This window comes from Sebastes umbrosus, chromosome 17 (assembly GCF_015220745.1).
Source record: "Sebastes umbrosus isolate fSebUmb1 chromosome 17, fSebUmb1.pri, whole genome shotgun sequence".
In the NCBI taxonomy this organism is placed as follows: domain Eukaryota; kingdom Metazoa; phylum Chordata; class Actinopteri; order Perciformes; family Sebastidae; genus Sebastes; species Sebastes umbrosus.
In genome coordinates, this window is record NC_051285.1 from 10407713 (window position 1) to 10429615 (window position 21903).

General features: G+C 39.6%; 1 protein-coding gene across 2 annotated transcripts in view; it reads right to left on the reverse strand.

The window, feature by feature from the left end:
• LOC119475588 (glucocorticoid receptor-like) overlaps positions 1-18458 on the reverse strand; it is an 85652-nt gene extending 67194 nt beyond the window's left edge. Inside the window, exons 1-2 of one of the 2 annotated variants that reach the window (XM_037748429.1) lie at positions 17734-18458; positions 14760-15979 (exon numbers count right to left, since the gene is read on the reverse strand). In XM_037748429.1, coding sequence (XP_037604357.1) covers positions 14760-15970 — 1211 coding nt within the window. In that variant the 5' untranslated portion in view covers positions 15971-15979; positions 17734-18458. The remainder of the gene's footprint in view (positions 1-14759; positions 15980-17733) is intronic. The other variant, XM_037748428.1, reaches the window with a different exon arrangement.
• Positions 18459-21903: the final 3445 nt, after the last annotated feature.

The following is a 21903-nucleotide window of genomic DNA, read 5'->3' on the forward strand; positions in this document are numbered from 1 at the left end:
GACGAGTGTCATCTTACACCAGCTGACAAAGCTCTTAAACGCAGCTCAATAACAAGTATTAAATAGATAAATCCTAAATAAATAGCTCCCAGTAATCATTTAGTGACAACTTGTTGGGGCTTTGCCGTATGAAATGAGTGCAACAGGTTGTTTTTAGAGCCGTAAATACTTTAAGCTACAGGTGTGTTGAGAAACTCAAAGTTAACGTGCGTCTTCAACTCTTCCTCCTTTGAAGCAACAAAGATCCTTTTCAGTTTTCAAAAAACGACATTGAGGTAGTATTTCTTGCATTTCAAACTGATCAGCAATTCCAAACACAAACAACTCAAACCTCAAATGTATGATCTCCGGGCTTCAAAGGCTGGCAGGTCAGTGATACTGTTTATTAGCCGGACCTAAATGACATTCAGCAAATTAAACGAACTGCAGCTTTGAGTCTGGAGGGATTCATCAAGGTGATCACACTTCAACAGGTTGGATGCTCGCTGCCAGTGGGGTCTGAACGTGTGGCCTCCTGCTGACAGTCTCCCTGGTTACTCCGACACCCTACAGACACCGATCAGGTGGAGGGAAATCTCCTAAGTATTGTCTCTTCTCCAGTAAAGGAGCAAGAGAATCAGATATTCACGCCATGTTAAAGCTCTATTTGTACAGACTCCTATTCAATTTATACTTCATGTAGTCAATAAAATGACATGAGATTGATAGCCTTTATCAGAGATCCTAATATAACACTAAAATAGTAGGGCTGCAAGTGCAATTATTTTGACTATAATCGTGCAACTCTAGTAAATCATATCATGATCTTGATAAAAAATTAGACTAATTGTGCACCCTTATAAAATATTGTAATTTGCACAAATGTACACAATGCACATGCACAATGCAAAATAGTAAACAGCAGACAAAAATGACATGTTAACCGTCTGAGAATCCAAACTCCTTTTAAAAAGTATCTTACTTTCCTACTAACAGTGATCCCTGAACCTTGGCAATCAAACGCGGGCCCACCCAGACTACTTCTCCTTTAGTCCAATCAGGACTCTCCAGAAGGCCAGGACCGTGTGGACAGAAAGACGTGCGTATTCCTGCTACAGATTAAGGGCATTCTCCTCCTTGCTGACTCGAGAAGGAGGGATTAAAGATGATCGCATCTGCGTTAGACGAGAGGAGAAGAAGAAGCGCCGACGCACGACCCACATTCGTGCAGACAGGCTGCAGGACGCAAACAGAGCAACAACATTTCTCACAGTTTAGCAAGCACACAGAAAAAACCAGACAGACAGTAAAGAGTACAGAAAAAAAGCCAGGGTGGCTCAGTGCCCAACTGCTCTGAGGCTTTTTTACAGTAACAGGCAGTATCACTGCAGAGCGGCGCAGGCAGGAAATTCCACCGACTTGATTCATTGATCAGAAAACAAGTCGTGACACACCAGACTTTAGAGTATTTGCAGTGAAACGCGGCGCAAAGAAAGCCCCTGTTATAATTGTTTGTGTTCCTGCTTTCCATTTGTCTCGCCATAAAGACAAAATTCATCACTGTTTATTTCGTGCTTGTTTCTAAATCCACTCAAACAACACAAATAACGAAACGCATTCATCACGCAAAGAGACGAACGCAGAAAGGTTGCGGAGGAAAAAGACTAGACAAACAGTGGGAAGAGTGTGGGATGATAATCAATATAAATATCTCGATTCAAACTGGATTTTTATTGTAAAGAAACAAGGGATTTTGTTTCCATTCAACTTGTATCACAAAAATAGAAAAGTATTGGAGAGTTGGAAAGTGTTTTAAGACTGAGTTTTAATTACATCATATGGGTTGCAAAATCACTTAGATGAAATAGTACTGATTTATTCATTCATGGTTTATAACCCTGATTGATTGGACACTAAACACTGAATAAACCATTGTCAGATGCAGAGATTCCTGCAGCGTATTACAGCTTGAGGCTGACTCAAGAAGAAAATTCACTTACACTTCCATAAGACATAACACTAACCATCAGGGGAAAAATAGGTGCTATATCACATATCCATGTGTTTAATGAGCGAGGTAATTGTTAATGCTGTGAAGCAGTAACTGAGTTGAACCTGAGAGATGCATCAGGATCTGCCCGATTCCGCATCTGAATCTAATAAAAGAGAGATTAGATTAGGCTTGTATTGGATCGTATATCCACGATTGAAGGGATGATCGACGATTGTTTTGTTGCTACGCCGATATTAAGGCGATTTTCGCTAACTTAATATCAGAACTAAGATCTTATATAAAATAATTAGGGCTGTCAATCGATTACAAATTTGAATCAAGATGAATCGCAAATTAATCACACAGTTTTTATCTATTCAAAAAGTAGCTTAAAGGGAGATTTGTCAAGTATTTAATGCTTTTATCAACATGGGAGTGGGAAAATGTGCAAATGTATGTATATATTTATTATTGGAAATCAATTAACAACACAAAACAATTACAAATATTGTCCAGAAACCCTCACAGGTACTGCATTCAGCATAGAAAATATGCTCAAATCATAACATGGTAAACTGCAGCCCAACAACAACAGCTGTCAGTGTGTCAGTGTGCTGACTTGACTATGACTTGCCCCAAAATTGTATGTGGTTATCGTAAAGTGGGCATGTCTGTAAAGGGGGAGACTTGTGGTAACCCATAGAACCCATTTTCATTCACATATCTTGAGGTCAGAGGTCAAGGGACCCCTTCGAAAATGACTATGCCAGTTTTTCTTCGCCAAAGTTCAGTCTAGTTTTGGAGCGTTATTTATCCTCCTTTGCAACAACCTAGGATGACATGGTTGGTACCAATGGATTCCTTAGGTTTTTGTAGTTTCTAAAAATTTGCACATTGCGCTAATGCGTTAAAGAAATTAGTGCCGTTAAAACAAATTTGTGCTATCGTGTTATTATCATGTTAACTTTGACAAGCCCTAAAAATAATCTCTAGAATTTGCTCCCTACTGTGCATTTTGAGATGTTTCTGGTGGAGCAGCATGTCTGAGGTTCTGTTATTTCAAAGCTCGGTCAGACGCTGAGCCACGCCGCCGCCCCCTGGCGACCGAATCACCTATCGGCAGACTGGAGAAACCACGATTGGACGAAAATAGATATGATCTCCCAACCCTATATTAGATCCCATAATATTGCAATTCTGTAGACTGTCTCCACTGACTAAGCTCAATGATGTAAAGATTGGTTACAAATTGAAGGAAAAATGTGAATAAATGGGTCACACCATCATCACCATCACCAGCATTGAAGCTTTGATGTATGTACGTACATTATGTACAAATGCAAGGGACATTTTGTGCATGCAGGAGACAAGGGTGGAGAATACATCTTTGTTTTCTTTCTTTTTTTGGAGTTGGTGGTGGGGGCTTAGCTAACCACCTCCTCTAACCAGTTTCCTGGGGAAAACCCTGAGATGTGTTGCACGGTTTCGAGTTTATGCAAATTTCCAGCACCTTTTTTGTTTTGGGTTGCGACTTGTTTGATGTTGCTGCTGATTCTGGGGAGTTGTTACTTTTCACTTTCTCTGCGAATTTTTCTAAATGCCAACGATTTTTGATGCATTTCTGCCAAGCAACAAAATTTCCTAAAAACAAAAAAAAGCAATTTTCACACATCCTCAGTATTAAAACATAAAATCTGTTCAAGAAAGGTAACACTTACGACACACTGAAAAGCAAAAGACAAACATAGCTGCCGCGTGGTGAGCTGTATACTAATAAATGCTAATAAAGTGTTTAGTTAGAAATTAAACAGTCATACGGGACTTTTGTGATTTCTCAAATCAGACACAATTTTTTGAAAAAAGCACCTACATAATAATAAATACAACAATGTCTGATATGAAGTATTATTATTATTTATTCTTTTTTTTTTCAAAGAGGGCGAAAGGGGCAGCAGTCTGAGGCATTCTAGCCGCTAGACACAGCACTTCCTGTTTCCTGAGTCGTTGCCAAACATAACAAGCACAATCCTCTGTTTATGAAGTACAGTGAGCCAGTTTGGTCGGGGCTATATTTATGCTCTCTCCTGACATATCCGAGCACAGATTGCTCACCAAATTTCATGTGAACGTAGCTGAAGAAGCATTGGCGGGAAAGAAATAGGACTGCTGCTGTCACAAAAAGACTACGGCAAGCCCTTTTAACATTTAATCAGTAGGGCTGACTCGTAGCTATTTCGTTTTCCCTAGTGGTAATGACTTTTCGACATGTCAAAATGTCATTATAGGTATCTCAAATATGATCGTTACTAGCACGGATATAATTTACACTAGTTACAATTGTATTTCAGATATTGAAATGAAATTCTCTACGTCCGTTATTACAGTCTTACTAGTTACAATTCCAAGCCGGCGTATCATTCATTTGATTTTGACTAGTCGGAATTGAATTTATATATCTTCAATTCAATTTATGATATCTGTAAAAACTAAGAATTGAAGATATTTACAATAAACAATAGTAAGAATTGAATTGTTGATAACATTTTGACTAGTGATAATTGAGTTGTGGATATCATTAATTCGAATTGCAACTAGTCAAAGTGACATCATGGATATGTCAACTTGGAATTATAACAACTCAAAATTGGATTATAGATATCTGTAATTGAGTTTGAATAGAAGTCAATGGTAAAAGTTGACTATTTGTTATTAAGTTATAGATATCTATGAACAAATGAATATTGTTGATACCGATTATTAACATTTTGACTAGTGAGATTTGAGTTGCAGGTATCATTAATTAGAATGGCTACCACTCAAAATTACATTATGGATTTATTGGCTTGGAATTCTAAACTACTCAAAAAGCAATTGTTGATATCTACAATTGCTATCACCGTTACTGATTAATGTTAAAAGAACTTTCCATAAACAGACACCATTCATGCTGTCAATTTCTGGTCCAATTATTGCAAGCTAAGCTAGGTCACACCGGTACGCAGGCCTTCAAATTTATGACAGAGGGAAAGATATGCACTGACAGTAACTTTAAAGCATAGTGTCGATAGCCATCACATGTTTATTACACAAGGATGGGTTTAGAAAGAATTATTATCCACCAAAGGATCTCGTACTCTATTCTGAGTATTGGTAATCTACACCAAGAAATGCCTCCCAGCTAGCTTTGCCAACTATCCACAGCCATCACATGATGTGCAATGAGGCATTTATGAGTGCATATGTTTGTCTGTTCATAGTGCACAGTGTCAGTGTGTGGGTGTGCTCATGACAGACAGCAGATGTGTGTGTATGGAAACAATGCAGAATTCAAGTCAATCTAAGCACAAATGTCCCTAAGTGGCAACTCTGGCTGCATTACAGAGGCAAATTATACTGAATTTTCAAAGAACACTAAGCGATGTGCCGTTGCCAAAAAATAATGCTGGTAGAAGAGGAAGCTTTTCTCTCCTCTTAGTCTGAAAGAGGGACAATGTTGTTCAAAATCAAGGAGTTCAAATTAAGTTACAGCATTTTTTTAATGTGGCTTTTTAAAAATCAGCATATACGATAACGTATACTACCACCTGTTATCATGTGACCAAAGTTCCATACTTGATGAGCTGTCTCCATGACAACGGAGCAAATTCCATCTGTTTAGGGACTTGGGATGTGGTCGAAAGCTCCAGAGAACAAAGCTAGGACGTGGACCTTGAGTTAAGGGAAAAAATAACTACTCTCTCCAAAGCCAAGGATGAATTTTTTCGTCAAACATATATGACAGTTCAACTAATAGACTATGAGTAATGTCCTGTACACAGTAGGCCTATTGACCAAATAATATATATTAAACCTGGTGTGAGTCTGTTGGTTAGATGACTTTGGAAGCGGAATTTGAAACTTCAGATGTCACGAGAACCACTCCTTCGGTACCAATTTGATGCCAATTCAATGCCAAATTTCTGAAAACGGGACAGTACTTGTTTTTCTACAGTACCGCAGTTACCGGTACCATTAGGGCTCGAGACTAGAGATGCACTGATCCCAACTTTTTCAGTCCCGATAGCAATACCTGGGCTTTGGGTATCGGCGGATACAAAATTACGGGGATTACAGAAATTACAATTCAAGTGGAAACCTTTTAATGCAGCAACAAATTGCTCAAAACTTAAACAGCAATTAAATGTCCACTCTATAATGCATATAGTTGAGTTTAATAGATCGGCTCCATTGTCACCGATACCCGATCCAGCTGTATGAGTCAGTATCGACCCGATATCCGATCCAGCATCGGTCTCGGTGCATCCCTACTTGAGACTAACGGCAGCCCTTCGCCCTGGGGACGATAGAAGATTTGTTTGTGACGCAGTAAACTCCCTATTGGCGCATCCTGGGGACGCACCCTATTTTGGTACCGGCTGCTAACAGCTAATATTAACTAGCTCTCGTCCTGCCGATTTCAACATGGGAGGTGCCATACACTATGATGTGTTCAGGCTCTATTCCGTAAAAATGAGTATTGGGCGAAGGTAAATTCTAACGTTATCATGATTTGTTCAATTTAATCTTGTAAAATGTAGTTTTTGGCGACATACTTGGGATGAATCCAGTTGTTTGAAGGAGATGTTTTCACATCAATATAAAATAGATATTAGAGAGGTAATTATGACTTGTTTAACTTAAACAGTAATAAAGGAGTGGATGTTGAAGTACATGGAATGTATTGTTTTACTTTTGCTTTTCACTGTTTGTATCAAGAATCTTCGAATTTCACTGGTATTCGTATCAACTACTAAATTTCTGGTATCTTGACATCCCTATTTAAAACACATCATGAAATTATTAAGAAATTAAGAAATGGTCCACACACAATTTCTTAATAACACTAGAAAATCTCAGTTTCAGAATTTAACTGATATGATTCAACCTTTCTGAGAAGCTTTGCAAAAATAGTACTTATAGTAGAGCTATTGTATTTGTGTATTTCGTTCCATATTTTGCAGTGAACAAAGAGACCATCTTTGTCCTGCAAAAAGAGGTTAAATCCATCATGTGGCCTGTTAGATAGGCCTTCACGACACCTAACACCAGCGTAAACATGCCGGCAGCCACCAAAACAGCCTTAAAAAAGAAACAGCTTGGCTGCTAAGACGACTAGTCCTCCTTCGGCTCGCTGCACTACAGTGACCCCAACCGAAGCCTACATCAAAGACCCAGTACAGTAGAGCTCCAAAGAGGGGAGAGCGAGCGAGACAGACGGAAGGAAGAAGAGTGACGAGATAGAGCGAAATGAAAGAGCGTCTTGTTGGCTGACGATCAGAGCCGCCATGTTTGCGACGAGTTCAGACCACATGTATAAAGACCCTTTAAAGAAGATATCAGTTTAATCTTTCAGTTTCCACAATCACAACCAAGTTTGAGACACAGTCTTTGAAAATCTGACTTTAAACAAGCCTTTGGGGGCCAACAAAAGAGTCCAAAACAGTTTGTAGAAACTCAGCAGGCTTCATGGTACGACTTCTTCACACCAGAATATACAGTAACGGCATCATATGGTGCCACTCCAGACAGAATAATGCAAGCCATCACAGTACATTTGGATGTCCCACATGAACACGTAAAGCCTGTTTCGCTAATCCTGAGGACAAAATGTTAACTAAATGTTTGCAACTGATGAAGGACGGGGGGAAAAACTAGAAAGTGGTAATTAAACAGTAACACTGAGTGAAAGGCGAAGAGCAGTGAAATGTAGCCTTGCATACAGCAAAGGTTATCAGTAAGCCTATTAAGCAACAGGAACTCAAACAAACAATGTGGATTGAGGTTGGCATAATCTTAGAGATTACAAATCCAGGAAACTGAGTCAACAGACATGAGTCTGACCTAGTTTGGCTTTAGTTCGTTGTTGTGAAATGACTATTGAGTACACGTACAGTAGGACTTGAAATTCCCTGTACGCAGCCTACATAATACAGTATGCGTGGCATGTTAAAAGAATGGTATAGGCAGTGTTGTTTATCTCCATGTGTGTTAAACTTTATGTAAAACAATGGACATGAAAAGGAATGACTTTGTATCACAATTAGGGTGGCACATTATTGAAAAAAATATCTAATTGCGATTATTTTGACTGTTATTTTTACATCACTATTCTTATTTTTATTGAAAGACATTAAAATGATTATGGTGTGTATTTAAAATGGTATATAAATATTATGATTTTAAAAAATACTGCAATCTGAAAATTGCAGTAAGCCATATTGTGATTTCGATAAAATTTGGATTAATTGTGCAGCCCTAATCACAGTACAGTACAAACATGAAAAATCACATGTAAATAATCAAACTGATGTTCAGTGCAATAAACGGTGTTCAACTGTTATTAATTAAATCAGACAAAAGTCTTCACAAATGTAAAAGAAAACTTAATTTCATCGTTTTTTTAATTGCAATTTTGTTTGGAGTCATTCATTTTGAAAACAACAATTTGGAGTTGTGTGAACGGATATGATGGTCACGATGCAATTAACGATAATGTTGCATTATCATCCAGACCTCGCATGTTCTCTCGCGGTTTCTAGAAATGATGTGTCCACAATTGCTGACGTACAAGTGACAGATCATGATTTCCATTCAATTCAGTTGCCCAATTTTTTTATTTATGATGTTATCACTTCAGTATATTAGTTGCCACAGCTGCACTACAATGCAGCCGCAACCCGGGTAACAAGTTCAACAAAGATAATATCTGTCACCTACAGTTTCAACAACCAACAATAGAAAAATAAATGCAACCGTAATGAATTAAGCCAAGCAGACAATCTCAAACACTCAAACCAAGCAATGAGTGTGACTAAGGGGAAATTATAATAGTAATCACCACCCAATGCATCATCCTTAATCACCATTCATTACCATCAACTCGCTTATTCTCATTTACAGTATGATACACGCCCAGCTACTACTGAAATCACTCACTACAACTCGTGTTTACGTTTCTTCAGCATGACGGCTCCCTTCTATTGGCCGCTTGGATCTGTCCCCAAAACTGTGAAAAGACCCGTTAACTCTGTTCTGAGGTTTCTACCCAGGAATGCCAGATGTGTCTTTTAGACTGTGATCGGCCTGTGTGAGCTGTTGGTTGCAGCTAAATATCAAAGTCAATGCCATTATGCAGCTTAGAGCACCGCCTTAACATTTTTGCGCCCCGCCTAATCCGTTTGAATGTAAAAATGTGGAGAGCATCTGGACGAGCCGACGAACGGCGGGCGGGAAAGGGGGTGAGAACGAGGGTGCTGTCATTTATCGATTAGTCGACTAATTGGACATTTTGGTCTTAGTCAACTAAGATTACTTTAGCCAATTAGTCATTGTTTTATGCCTAAGCCCTAATTGATTCAATGTTCTCACATCGTGCAACAGCAGTACATCATATCGGCGATGACAGCGAATCATCTACCAGTCATTAACCTGTTAACATGGGTGCCGAAATGAAAAGCAAGAGGTTCCGCGATCGTCATCAGTTTATTGGCCCAGAGCAGTGGAAAATAAATCAATCACACGACAATAGTAGTTAATAACATACTCTTCAACGTTATGTTTTGGACACACCTGATGCAATTCAGCAGCTCTAACTGTTGGATCAGGGCTGAGCATCAGCTGGTTCAGGCGTGCTCGAGCAGAGGGAAGTGGAAAATGGGCAGGAGTTTGGGAACCCACGGTCTAGGCTATTATTATCATTTGCAAGCTCCGTTTTGCAAAAATAATTAGTGAACTTTTTGACATAACTTTTTTTTTTTATTTGTGAAGAATAATAATAAATGAAACATTATTCAAAAGTTTTCGGAATCTGCTCTTTTGATATACAGAATATGATTTTACAGAAGAATTTAATGTTCAGATGAAGACTTCAACTTCATGTATAGCAAGTTTTCTCTTTAAGTTTTTGGGGCGTTATAGTAATGATTATGATGTTTATTTATTTTGCACAAATTAAGACTACACTAGTACAACAGTAATGGTCTAAAATTATGAGAAATTGCATTTTATTACATCAAAAACTTTACACCCTCAACCCAGACGGCTGCACAGCGCCTACGAACCCTGGGAAAGCCATGAGGTTGTTTTTGGAAATGGTAAACATTTCACTTTGGAATGAAACGCCACATAAATATCTTTAAAACATGTTGTTTGTTTAGCAAAACCAAATTCAGGACACATTTTTTATACATTGCATGCAGAGCATTGTTGCAGAAGCTGTTGTGGCCTCTTTGATATGCTGTGTTAATGCAAACAGTAAAGTAGCTTGTGTGCCAACATGTTTCCATCAATGTCAGATTAGGCTTTGAATGAAAAGTTGTCCATTGCACCAGAAGGGACATCAAACATCAGACAGGCCTAAATACATAACTGCAAACAATTTAAATAATTCCCAAGTTGAAATAATGCAAAAAAGTTTATTTGAACCAGCAACAACTTTACCATCCGCAAACCCCAACACTATTTTATGAGTCATTCCCAAAAATGATTCATTTGGCATTCAACACTAATTTGAACGCTTAGAACTTCAAATGACAGCACAATTTTCATCCGTTTGTAGTGTGTACGTGTACACACACACACACACACAGTCTGCGTTGCTCTGGCACACACTGACGCATGCAGCACAGCAACAGAGAAGAGTTTGGATCAACTTTTTAACCCTTAGTGTGCGTTAGTATGACTCACCCGTTTTAAGATGAAATGATCAATATGCGTGGTGTACAGGAAGCTACGTAGAAAAAGATGTGATGCAGCACATAAAAAAAACAAATGATGCGCAAGTAAAAAAAGAAAAAAATAATATCCACTTAATGGGCGGATTATTATCCTGCCACTTACGTGAAGCTTAAACAATGTTTGAAGGGCCTCATTTCACCCCTGGCCATGAAGCAACAGCATTTGTCCATTTGATTATCGGTTACATAAGGACAGGCTCGAGCCAGGCAATGTGAATGAGCCAACTGTGCAGAAAATTCCCATAGAGCAGGGAGGTGGGCTTCATGATATACAGCGCAGTACATGGAGTCGGTTGCTATGCTAACTCATGTGGTAACCAGGGAGCCAGACATTTCTCTGTTTTCATTCCTACTTTGAGACACACAGCATCATAAACATACATCGAATAATGCACCAGCACTGCAATATACTATATATATATACACAATGTACACTGTATATAGAATACAGCAGTGTTTTCTGATGTTTGTTATGTTATGTTGGATTGCATTGTATTGTGTACAGCTCCTGTGCATTAGGTGATTTATAGGCACAACAATAATGCCCAATGTACTTACTGTAGAGGCACCTTGACCCAACAGTCTACACTGACTACAGTAAACCTCAGTCTGCATCTGAAACACACATTTAGCTTCATGCAGAGTTGAAACAACTAGTCTTGCAATCAATTATGCAATGGAAGAAAATTGCATGCAAAAATTAAATTAAAATCATCATAAGTTGCGACTTTAGTATCTTGATATTCAGATTTTAAAGTATTTTGAAACCAATCGTCTACCTTATGCAAAATTAGTACCTAACTGAATCAACTTGTGTTAATCAAACTGAACTGCATGGTAATATTTCGTCTGATAATTGTGTCATCTCCAAGTAGTCCAATTTTGTGGTATATATGGAAATGTTGATCATTTTTGCTAATTTGTGCAGCAGGATAATTTCAGAGAACATGAGAATTTGAGAAATGAGAATACTTTTTACTGTAATGCAGCCTTTAAAACCAGGAAAAGCCAACACTTATACCATATTACAATATCCAAAATCTGAAACAATATCTAGTCTCATATCACGACATCGATATAATATCGATTTATTGCCCAGCCCAAGTTTATGCACTGCACAGTTTAGACCTTGCAGATGGTTCGGTGCCCTGCATGCATCACAGGAACACTGCATGGAAACACCACACACCATGCTGGTGCAACGAGCATCAACATACCAGGAAGTAGCTCCGATAAAACAGAAGAGCACTGTGGCACAGATTCTTGGAATTACCAAAATTGAGTTTTATAAAAACAACACTTTGTTCTTTGAATGAATCAACAAGTGATAAAAAAAAAACACTTGTTGCCTCAGTTGCCTGACCAGGAAACAACAAAAACAAAAGACAACTTCATGAGGTGTGTAAAATAGCAGCTTAATAGTAGGGCTGGGCAATATGACAATATATATCAGAATTATATCAAATGTCTATCATGTATATTTTTCTATATTGTTTCTACCGCAATATAGGCTAGGCCTATATTTGTTTATTTTTTCCTCTATAATTTCACTTTATTTGGCACTCAAGTTCTTATAATGAGAAAACACTTCAAATTTTTCACAGAGTATACAAAAAATAGGCTTTACCATGTGGTTATTATACACACTATTTATTTATTGAATTACCACAAAACATGCTATATCATGATATATATCATTATCGAGATATGAATTGACCTATATCAGGATAGAAGATTTTGTCCATATCGCCCAGCCCTACTTATTAGGGTGCCATATTTCTACAAAGCTTTCACCTCAGTGTTTGCTGTAGCAATCAAGTCTTTACTATACTATAGTCGATTATAAGATATAAAAACAAGCAGTTTGCACTTGTGAACTACGACAAAGAGACTTTTCCACAGTTTAAACTGGGTAACAACACAACAAAACAGGAGCGGTATCAGTGTGACAGCAGGGAGATAACAGAAGCTGACACCCATGTTAATCTTTGACTTGTTTACAAAGCAGCCGGAGCGAAACACCTCAATGGCTCTTTCAGAGAGACAGTACTGACTCACATTATTACCCCCGGCCCACGTTAATCAAAACACATCTTGTGATCTGCCCATTCAGACCGCGGTCACAAAGAAGCTCATAAAACAGCAAATAAATCTCTTTCAATGTTCTACCGATTCAGTTATTAGATCCGAGCTGAGGTGAGGCATGTCCACCAGTCATCCTCCACTGTGCTGCATGACTTTCCCACAGAACTCATCTCCTCCTCTCATTAAAACATGCCGTCTGCAATCCTCACAAAATGCACATGTCATGTTTTCTCAATGAATCACATCCTGTAGGAATGAGACTGTTACATAACTCTGGGATATCTTTACAACAAGCACCGAGTTACAACACAGTTTTGGAAAAACACCAGAAGGCGGAGCGAGGACAACACTGTGGATGAGAAAAAAATGTACAATGGCGACCGAACAACATTGATTTTCAGCGAGCAACCACAAAAAAGGAACTGCTCTAGGTTATGGAATCAAAATATTGACACTCTCCATCTCTTCAGGGTGACTATCACCACCTCAACTAATTCAGTAAGGACTCAACAGCGTTTCTTTCCCCTGTTGCCTCCTTGTAACCTGGCAACTAATCGGCCCCCTCTGACAGTATTTGTGTAAATAAAAAGAGAATTTATTCCTTCATTTCATTCGTCATGGCATTCCTAAAATATGATGTGATGTGGATGAATAGGAGGAATGTGTGTCCTGCTGTGTCTGCCTATTGGAGGCGATAAGCGCCAGATGCCCTCCACCCCAGGGGTGCTAGCACATCCCTCAGAAGAAAAAAAAAAAGACAAACATACAACAACACCTGAGTACTCCGTTTTGGGGCTTATTGAAGCGGTCTTTTGTGCTAGAATCACACTGGAAGATTCGGGGCGTAAATGCTGTGACAGGCACCGACTGCTTTCATTTCCCAAATGCACACTCAAGGTGTCCTGCAGGGAACTGAAGTGCCCTGATGCATCACTCTGTGCTTGAATTGATTCCATCAACAGAGACGAGATATTTACTGTGGTAGCGGGAGACGAAGTGCAAAAAGACTTTTTGTTGTTATTTTTGGAGGAGAAAATAATCTCCACTTTCTCTCACCTGTAAAGTCTTGCTTATGATTCCCATATTTTTTTAAATCAAATGCCTGTTTGTGGAATTTATTTCCTGCTAAAAATTTACTCTAACGATTGCAGTGAGTAACAAACAAGTTGCCTCATAAAAATGGCATTCAAAGTCCAATCCAGTGTGTTTGGCCTTAAAGCCGCAGTGGGTAGGTCACTATATCGGTCACTATATCCTGACAGTACTGCATGAGACAGGTAATCTGAAAAAAAATGTGCCTCTGTGTCCTCCGGTGCTCCTAATGGCATTTGCAAGATTTCACAAACTGGAGGAAAACAACCAATCAGAGCCGAGCTGGAGCCTTGCCGTCTCTGAGCAGCTGTCAGTCACTCGCGAACTCTGATGAAACGGTCAAACTAGGCAGCGCTGATCAAATATGAATCAATATTCTGTTACTGCAATGCCTATTTCTCGCATAAAATGTTTTCAGAAACATCCTGTAGTGTACTGTTTAGCTGTAAAATTGGAAAGTTTGTGACCCTGCAGCCATGTTGAGATCAGTTGAGGAAATACCAAGCACCGCCCACCAGCCGGAGCAACCTTTCTGACCAGTGATTGGCCAAAGTCTCCAGTCACGGGCTAGATTTTCTAAAGCCTGAAAACAGAGCCATGAAGATGTTCAGGAGTCTAGTTATCTCTCAGAGCACTTGAATTACAATATGCTGAAAGATTATTATGGATTTTTTTTGCCCAATGATGCCAAAAAACGTTCGGCCTACTGCAGATTTAAGGATCATACTGCAAAAAGACAAATACAAAGTCGAGCATTACGTGAATGAAAGGACACACCAAATCCGCCACAGACACAATGTAAACAGAGGTGGATAAAGTAATTCCATGAAACTTACTTGGCGAAGCTGACAGAAAAAGATGCCAAGGCTGCGGCGGAGGGGAGCCCATCGTCACCCCTCTGTAACCCGGACGACTCTCCAAACCGGCTCCCCCTGGCCCAGCCCTCCCCCGCCAGAGGCAGGTTTGAGTACATGCCAAAAGGCTCCTGGTCTTGTAGGCCCACTGTGGAGGACGGGTTGGCTCTGTAGTGGAAGCTAGGTCCCGCGCCGATGCCCATAGACGAGGACATGGCGCCTCCTCCGTGGAGAGAGCCGATGCTGCTCTGGAGACACTGCGACTGGCAGAAACCACCGCTGTCCTGCTTCTCCTGTTTGACGACGCCGGGGGTACGGATGTGGATGAAAGAGTCGTCGGGATCCTTCTCCTCCTTGATCATGACGCTGGAGAGCAGCGATGCGGGCGGCTGCTGATGGTGAAGCTGATGTTGCTGGTGCTGTAGAAGGTGATGCTGCTGATGCTGCTGGTGCATGGGGTGGTGCTGCTGATCCGTGCCGTTCACATTGGTACAGTTTACTCCGTTACCCACGTGAGGCTTTGTTTCCTTTAGCAGGCCGCCGCCACCACCGCCGGGACCGCCACCACCCCCGCTGACATGTAGGATGTTATCCAAGTGTGCCACTTCGGAATCCAACTCGAAATCGCTGATTTCTGGCAGAGAATTAGGGAGGTCCAGGTCTTGCCAAATCTCAGTATCCTCGATTATGCGCCCGCTGTTGACATCCAAATCACACGGACCAGCGCCTGTGTGTCCGCTGTATGTTTCCAAGTCTTTATCCAGAGAAAACCCCCCCTCCTGCTTGATGTGCTGGGGGAAAAGGTCAGGCAGAGGGAGGTTGCCCAGGATGGAGGAGACCGAGGTGCTGATGACAGAGGTGGCCGAAATACCCTGTTTCAACAAGTTGCCCTCCATGTTGAATACACCAATATCCTGGTGTTGTTTCTGCATTCTGATGAGTTTACCTTCCTCCATATCTGAGCCCTCGCACAGGGCATGATGCTGAGGGGACTCAAAGAGGCCTCCAAGATCCCCCTGGTCTTTGGTTGCACCCCGTCCGTTCGGGGCCACCGTGGGCTGGGGCAGGTGCGTTGCAGACTGGAGCAGTGAACCAGCTGTGTCACCCGTATCTCTGCCGACTCCGGCTCCCGTCTCCCCAAATGTCAGGCTGTCGTCTCGATTACCGTTGCGCTTCAGTCCACCCTGATCCATTTCTTTATCCTGACGGGACAGTGAGGGGAGTGCACAACACACACAGAGAGTGAGAGAGAGAGAGAAGAGACTAGGTTAGGCTTTAAAAACAGAGTTGATGCAGACACAGTGGACAGATATATTTTTATATACAGTATATATAAACAAATAAATAAATATAAATAAATAAATATATAGAAATAAATACATTAATAAATAATAATTAATTATATATATATATATATAAAATAACAAAGAATAAAGAAACATATATATATATATAGACATAAATATTGATCTTTCACAGTGAAAGGTGTCTTGAAACTTGTGCATTAAAAGTGTATTACGGTGCAGTTTAAAAGGTGCAAGGTTCATGTCTACTACTACGCCTACTGCCTACGCTATTCACTCTATTTATTTATTTATTTATATTTTTCAAGCAGTGAGCAGCAGCCATATCAAACAGGCCATCTCCTCCTCTCACACCCACACTGGAGCAATATGGCAGAGGCACAGATGGCACAAACCAGGCAAAATCAGTACAGGAGAAAAAAAAAAAAAAAAGAAGGACCACGGTTATTACATAACATAACTGACATATAATGTCCATGTTTATTTCTTTGAACTGTGCCCTCCACCACTCAACTCAAGAAGAAGAAGTGCAAGACATGCCCAGGCACAACTTGTGTAACAGGCAGTGCCACTGACAGTCCCAGCACACATACAGCACGAGCATGTGTGCAACAACATGCATCTGTCGACAGAGATTAACCCACTGTGGGGCCTCTGGGCATTTTGCAGCAAGTCACCAATAACTGATCTCCATTTGCAAGATTTACCAATTCTGCCTTCACAAAAATTAGAAATTTCAATAAAATGAAATTATTGCAAGCAAAAGCACGTGGCAGCAACATCTGCATATGAAAGCTGTACATGCATGTGAGGGTTCTGCAGCTCACTAATTTAACTGTTGGATCAACAATAGCTTGCCATATCTGGAGGGGCAGGAAAAAGAACCAATCAGGAAAGCTGTCACTTTTTGCACACACAATTGTTCTGTTTCAAAGTCAATGCATGTGATTAAATATTACAATATTACAAAACAGGCCTATGCATCGCTCAGTCTGGCATTTTTATATGCATTAAATGTCAAATATAAAAGCTGCTACATTGAAATAAACGCATATCCCTTTGCACATCTGCTCTGTGATGTTAAAAGTGAGGTTTGGTGGGTAAAAATGCGCAATTATTTGGAGAATTAGAAATTTGTTTTGGTCCTAGGTTAAACCCCTTTTAATGTAATCAATACTGCATTCAGACTATATGAGACACTTCTCTAATGTAATGCATTTTAAGAGAATGTTAATGAAGCTCCTTGTATTAAAGTTTTTTTGTTTTTTTTTTAAAGTTTGTTGTTTCCTGACTTGGCTTATTGTACTTTATTCCCACATCATCACAGCATTAGTGCAACCTGTTGGCTGCGATGGGAAATTGCACTGATCACACTCACACGCCTACAGCCCATGGAGAGAGGCGGATAAGATACACAACATTTTCTCCTTTTTACACTACAAAAGAAGACGGTTTCCTCCGAGAGAGCGCTTGTTGGTGATATAGTGAGCGGTGCGCGCGGTTGCGGTGCTGTCAGTGCGCCTGCCACGCAGCACCGAGGACGCACGTCGTCGGCCTATACCTCTTGGAGGAAAACAACCAGCCTCTCTCTCTCTCGAGAATAATAATAATCCAGATAATAAAACCCTAGTTGCATTAGAAGCAGACAGTACCTGTAGTGAAAGAAGGATGGGTCATCTCCTGTCGGTCCAAGTTGGTGGAGAAAAAAAAAAACGTGAGAAATAATAAACGCGGAATGTCCAACGCAGCAGTCTCAAGCTGTCGAATAAAAGCCCTTCCTTGCGGCGCTGTTGTTGCGTGGTGGTGAAATGACAGCTGGGTTTGTTGCCGCCTCTCTCTCCGTGCGGCAGGAAAACATCGTCCGCAAAAAATATCAACTATTTTATAACTAAAAGTCAACAAACGTCGCTGACCTAGCTGCTGCTGGAGCTGGAGCTGGAGAGAAGATCCACCGTGTGCGCAGATCTGTCGATAAACTTTTAAAAAACGCACGTCGCACGGTTTGTGGGTGGAAAAAGTGCCTTAGGATTAAATTCCCGCAATGAATCCAGAGATCTGCAGCGCGATATTGTGCTGCTGGTGCGCCATTAAACCCCGTGAGTACATTAAAGTTATATAATACAGCCGTGCTGCCCTGGCGCACTCAACTGCAAACTCAGGCAGGGCAGGGCGGACAGTTAGTGAGACGACGGCAAGCTGGAGGGGACAGGTGGAGCGCTTCCGGTCTGGACTTTCGCAATAAAAAGAGGGGTCGTTGCAACTGTCGGTGAGTTGTTAGACGAGTAGCGTGTGAGCTTTATGGTGAGCAGGTGTCCCACTTTACAAGGGGACTGCACAGCATGTTTTATTCCCTGTCCCACGTGCCACATATTGAGACGATGTCCCACATTTTCATTCGCTCTATATAATAGAATAGATAACTAATAAAAACATAAACAATAGAATATGCAACCAATGAAACATAAACTATAGAATATGTAACTAATGAAACAAACTATAGAATAGGTAACTATAATGAAACATGAGCAATAGAATAGGTAACTAATGAAACATAAACAATAAAATAGTCAACTAATGAAACATAAACAATGGAATAAGTAACTAATGAAACATAAACAATAGAATAAGTAACTAATGAAACAAAAACAATAGAATAAGTAACCAATGAAACAAACTACAGAATAAGTAACTAATGAACCATAAACAATAGAATAGGTTGCTATGATGAAACAAAAACAATAGAATAAGTAACCAATGAAACATAAACAATAGAATAGGTAACTAATGAAACATAAACAATAGAATAGGTAACTATAATGAAAAGATAAACAATAGAATAGGTAACTATAATGAAACATAAACAATAGAATAGGTAACTAATGAAACAAACAATAGAATAGGTAACTAATGAAACATAAACAATAGAATAGGTAACTATAATGAAACATAAACAATAGAATAGGTAATTAATGAAACATGAACAATAGAATAGGTAACTATAATGAAACAAAAACAATAGAATAAGTAACCAATGAAACATAAACAATAGAATAGGTAACTAATGAAACATAAACAATAGAATAGGTAACTATAATGAAAAGATAAACAATAGAATAGGTAACTATAATGAAAAGATAAACAATAAAATAGGTAACTATAATGAAACATAAACAATAGAATAGGTAACTAATGAAACATAAACTATAGAATAGAAAACCAATGAAACATAAACAATAGAATAGGTAACTATAATGAAACATAAACAATAGAATAGGTTGCTAATGAAACATGAACAATAGAACAGGTACCTAATGAAACATAAACAATAGAATAGGTAACTATAATGAAACATAAAAAATAGAATAGGTAACTAATGAAACATAAACAATAGAATAGGTAACTAATGAAACATAAACAATAGAATAGGTAACTATAATGAAACATAAACAATAGAATAGGTAACTAATGAAACATAAACAATAGAATAGGTAACTAATGAAACATAAACAATAGAATAGGTAACTATAATGAAACATAAACAATAGAATAGGTAACTAATGAAACATAAACAATAGAATAGGTAACTATAATGAAAAGATAAACAATAGAACAGGTAAACAAATATCAATTCAAAGCAAGCTTTTTTTTTTGCATTTATTCTAAGGAAGAATAGCCTGCTTCCTGTCTCCTTGTGTCTCTCTGTGGCAGCTTGACGCAGCTGTTATTTTGACACTTGTCGGTGAACGCCCCTTTCCCTCCTGAAACTCTCTCTGCTGAGGAATCTGTCAAAACGTGTCTCCGTAGGCCACCGCTAACCTCCAGGCATGGTAGGTTTGAGGACCCAGCTATAGGTAGTAATTTATATGCTGCGACAGCCTCTGCAACCACCATACCAAGAATAGTTAGAACAAATCCCTTTATAGCTTTGAGTTCCCAGAGTTCAAATCCCCCTTTGAGGGTCCATTGAGGGTCAAATGCGGTTGTGAGGACAGGAGGGCGGTCCATTTCTCCCTAAATGAGAGCATATATATTAGGATTAGAATATCTAATCTAATAGTTATCTCCTCAACTATGAAATTTAATCTTAAAAATAAAAATACTTTTGGTCATTTTGGGTTTTGATCTATACCAAAGAAGTTGACAAAAGTGCTTAGACAAATAATGCTTACTGTAATGTAAACCAGACACGTGGAACCGGTTTGCTTTGACACCTTGTAATTTCACTGTCAGTTCTTTCTAGGCCAAAGACATAAATTGACTAATTACACTGACACTGAGAGGCACACAGAGCAGGGAGCTGTTGAAGGAAAGAGGAAGCACAGCCAGGACAGAGTTAAACTATAGGTCCTGTCGAGGCAAGAATAACCTCCAAACAAAAACCACGGACAAGGACATTAATCATCCCCGGGTCCAGATATTTCTCCACTCACAACCTGGGGAGCTCAAACAGGTTGCAGCATTTTTTCCTATAGAGCAGACAATGAGGGGTCAAAGGGCAGGGTGACAGCCAGAAGCACTCCTGACACTTGAAGATTAAACCTGATTTCTAATCGTTTACATTGTGAGCCATCTACTTAAATAATCTGTAGATAGTTAGGCTAAGGATAATACAATTACAATGACAAAACACAGAAAAGTAGGACATAACGTATGAGAAAGTGGGACCTGCAAATGTTCGGCATTTTTTTTAAATAATTAATTTAGTTGTGAATTAGTTTTCTGTTGATCAACTAACTTTAATCGACTAATTGTTTCAGGGCTATAAAATACAAAGATGCATTACAGTACTTGAAATTAGGGATGCACCGATCCAACTACTTCAGTTCCGTTACCGATAGCGTTACCTGGGCTTATCGGCTGGTACCGAGTACCGATCCGATACCAGTGTTTAATTAATTAATAAGCCGTATGCCTCACTGTGTGGAAGTGACAGGGATCATTCTTTTATGTGTAAGGCGACATCAGGCTTAACTTAATCATTGCTTTCTTAACTTTGTAAAACAAAATGTAACAAATAAATACGTATTTACTGAATTATTTATTATTAAAATAATAAATTGTACACACAAAAATCTTTCAAATTAACAGGAATTAGAATTCAAGTATAAACCTTTACTTTAATGCAGCAACAAATTGGTCAAAACTGAAACAGGAATTAAAATTCCAGTCTATACTGTAATATATAAACATAGAATTGAATTTAATAGATTCGCCCCAATGTCACCGATATACCCGATGCAGCTATTTGAGTCAGTATCGACCCGATGTCCGTTTCGGTATCGGTGCATCCCTAACTTGAAAGATACGAGGCACGAGAGGCTGTGCTAGTTCAGTTATGATCTCTTAGGATAGTCCCAATCCCTTTAATGCATTTAAAGGGCCCGCTTGAGTACAGCACGAACTGACGAGTGACCTTTAAGTGACAATAACACGATTATACAATTCTGTTGGTCACCTTCAACCGAGACAAGATCTTCAGATAGAAATTCATTTTTCCTGATGGCACCTCAGTGGACCACGACAAGGAGTGATTTGAGCTATGTGTTGTGCAGAGTCAGCCTAGGGTAAAGAAGAAGGAGAGAGGAGAGGAAGGGAAGTGGACAGTCCAGGCTGTGCAGAGACAGGCGCCCATGCTGTTCCATCTGCAAGAAAAGAAACGAGGATGGTTCAGACCAACAGGCCAGAAGAAGAAAGAAAAGGAAAAAGGAAAAGGGGCGGGGGGAGAAAGAGGGGGGTGCAGGTGTGGCCCTCCATGCAAGTCATTTGATTAGACGGAGCAGAGTGTGTCCTGTGCATGTGGATGTCTCATTAAGAGCTAGCGT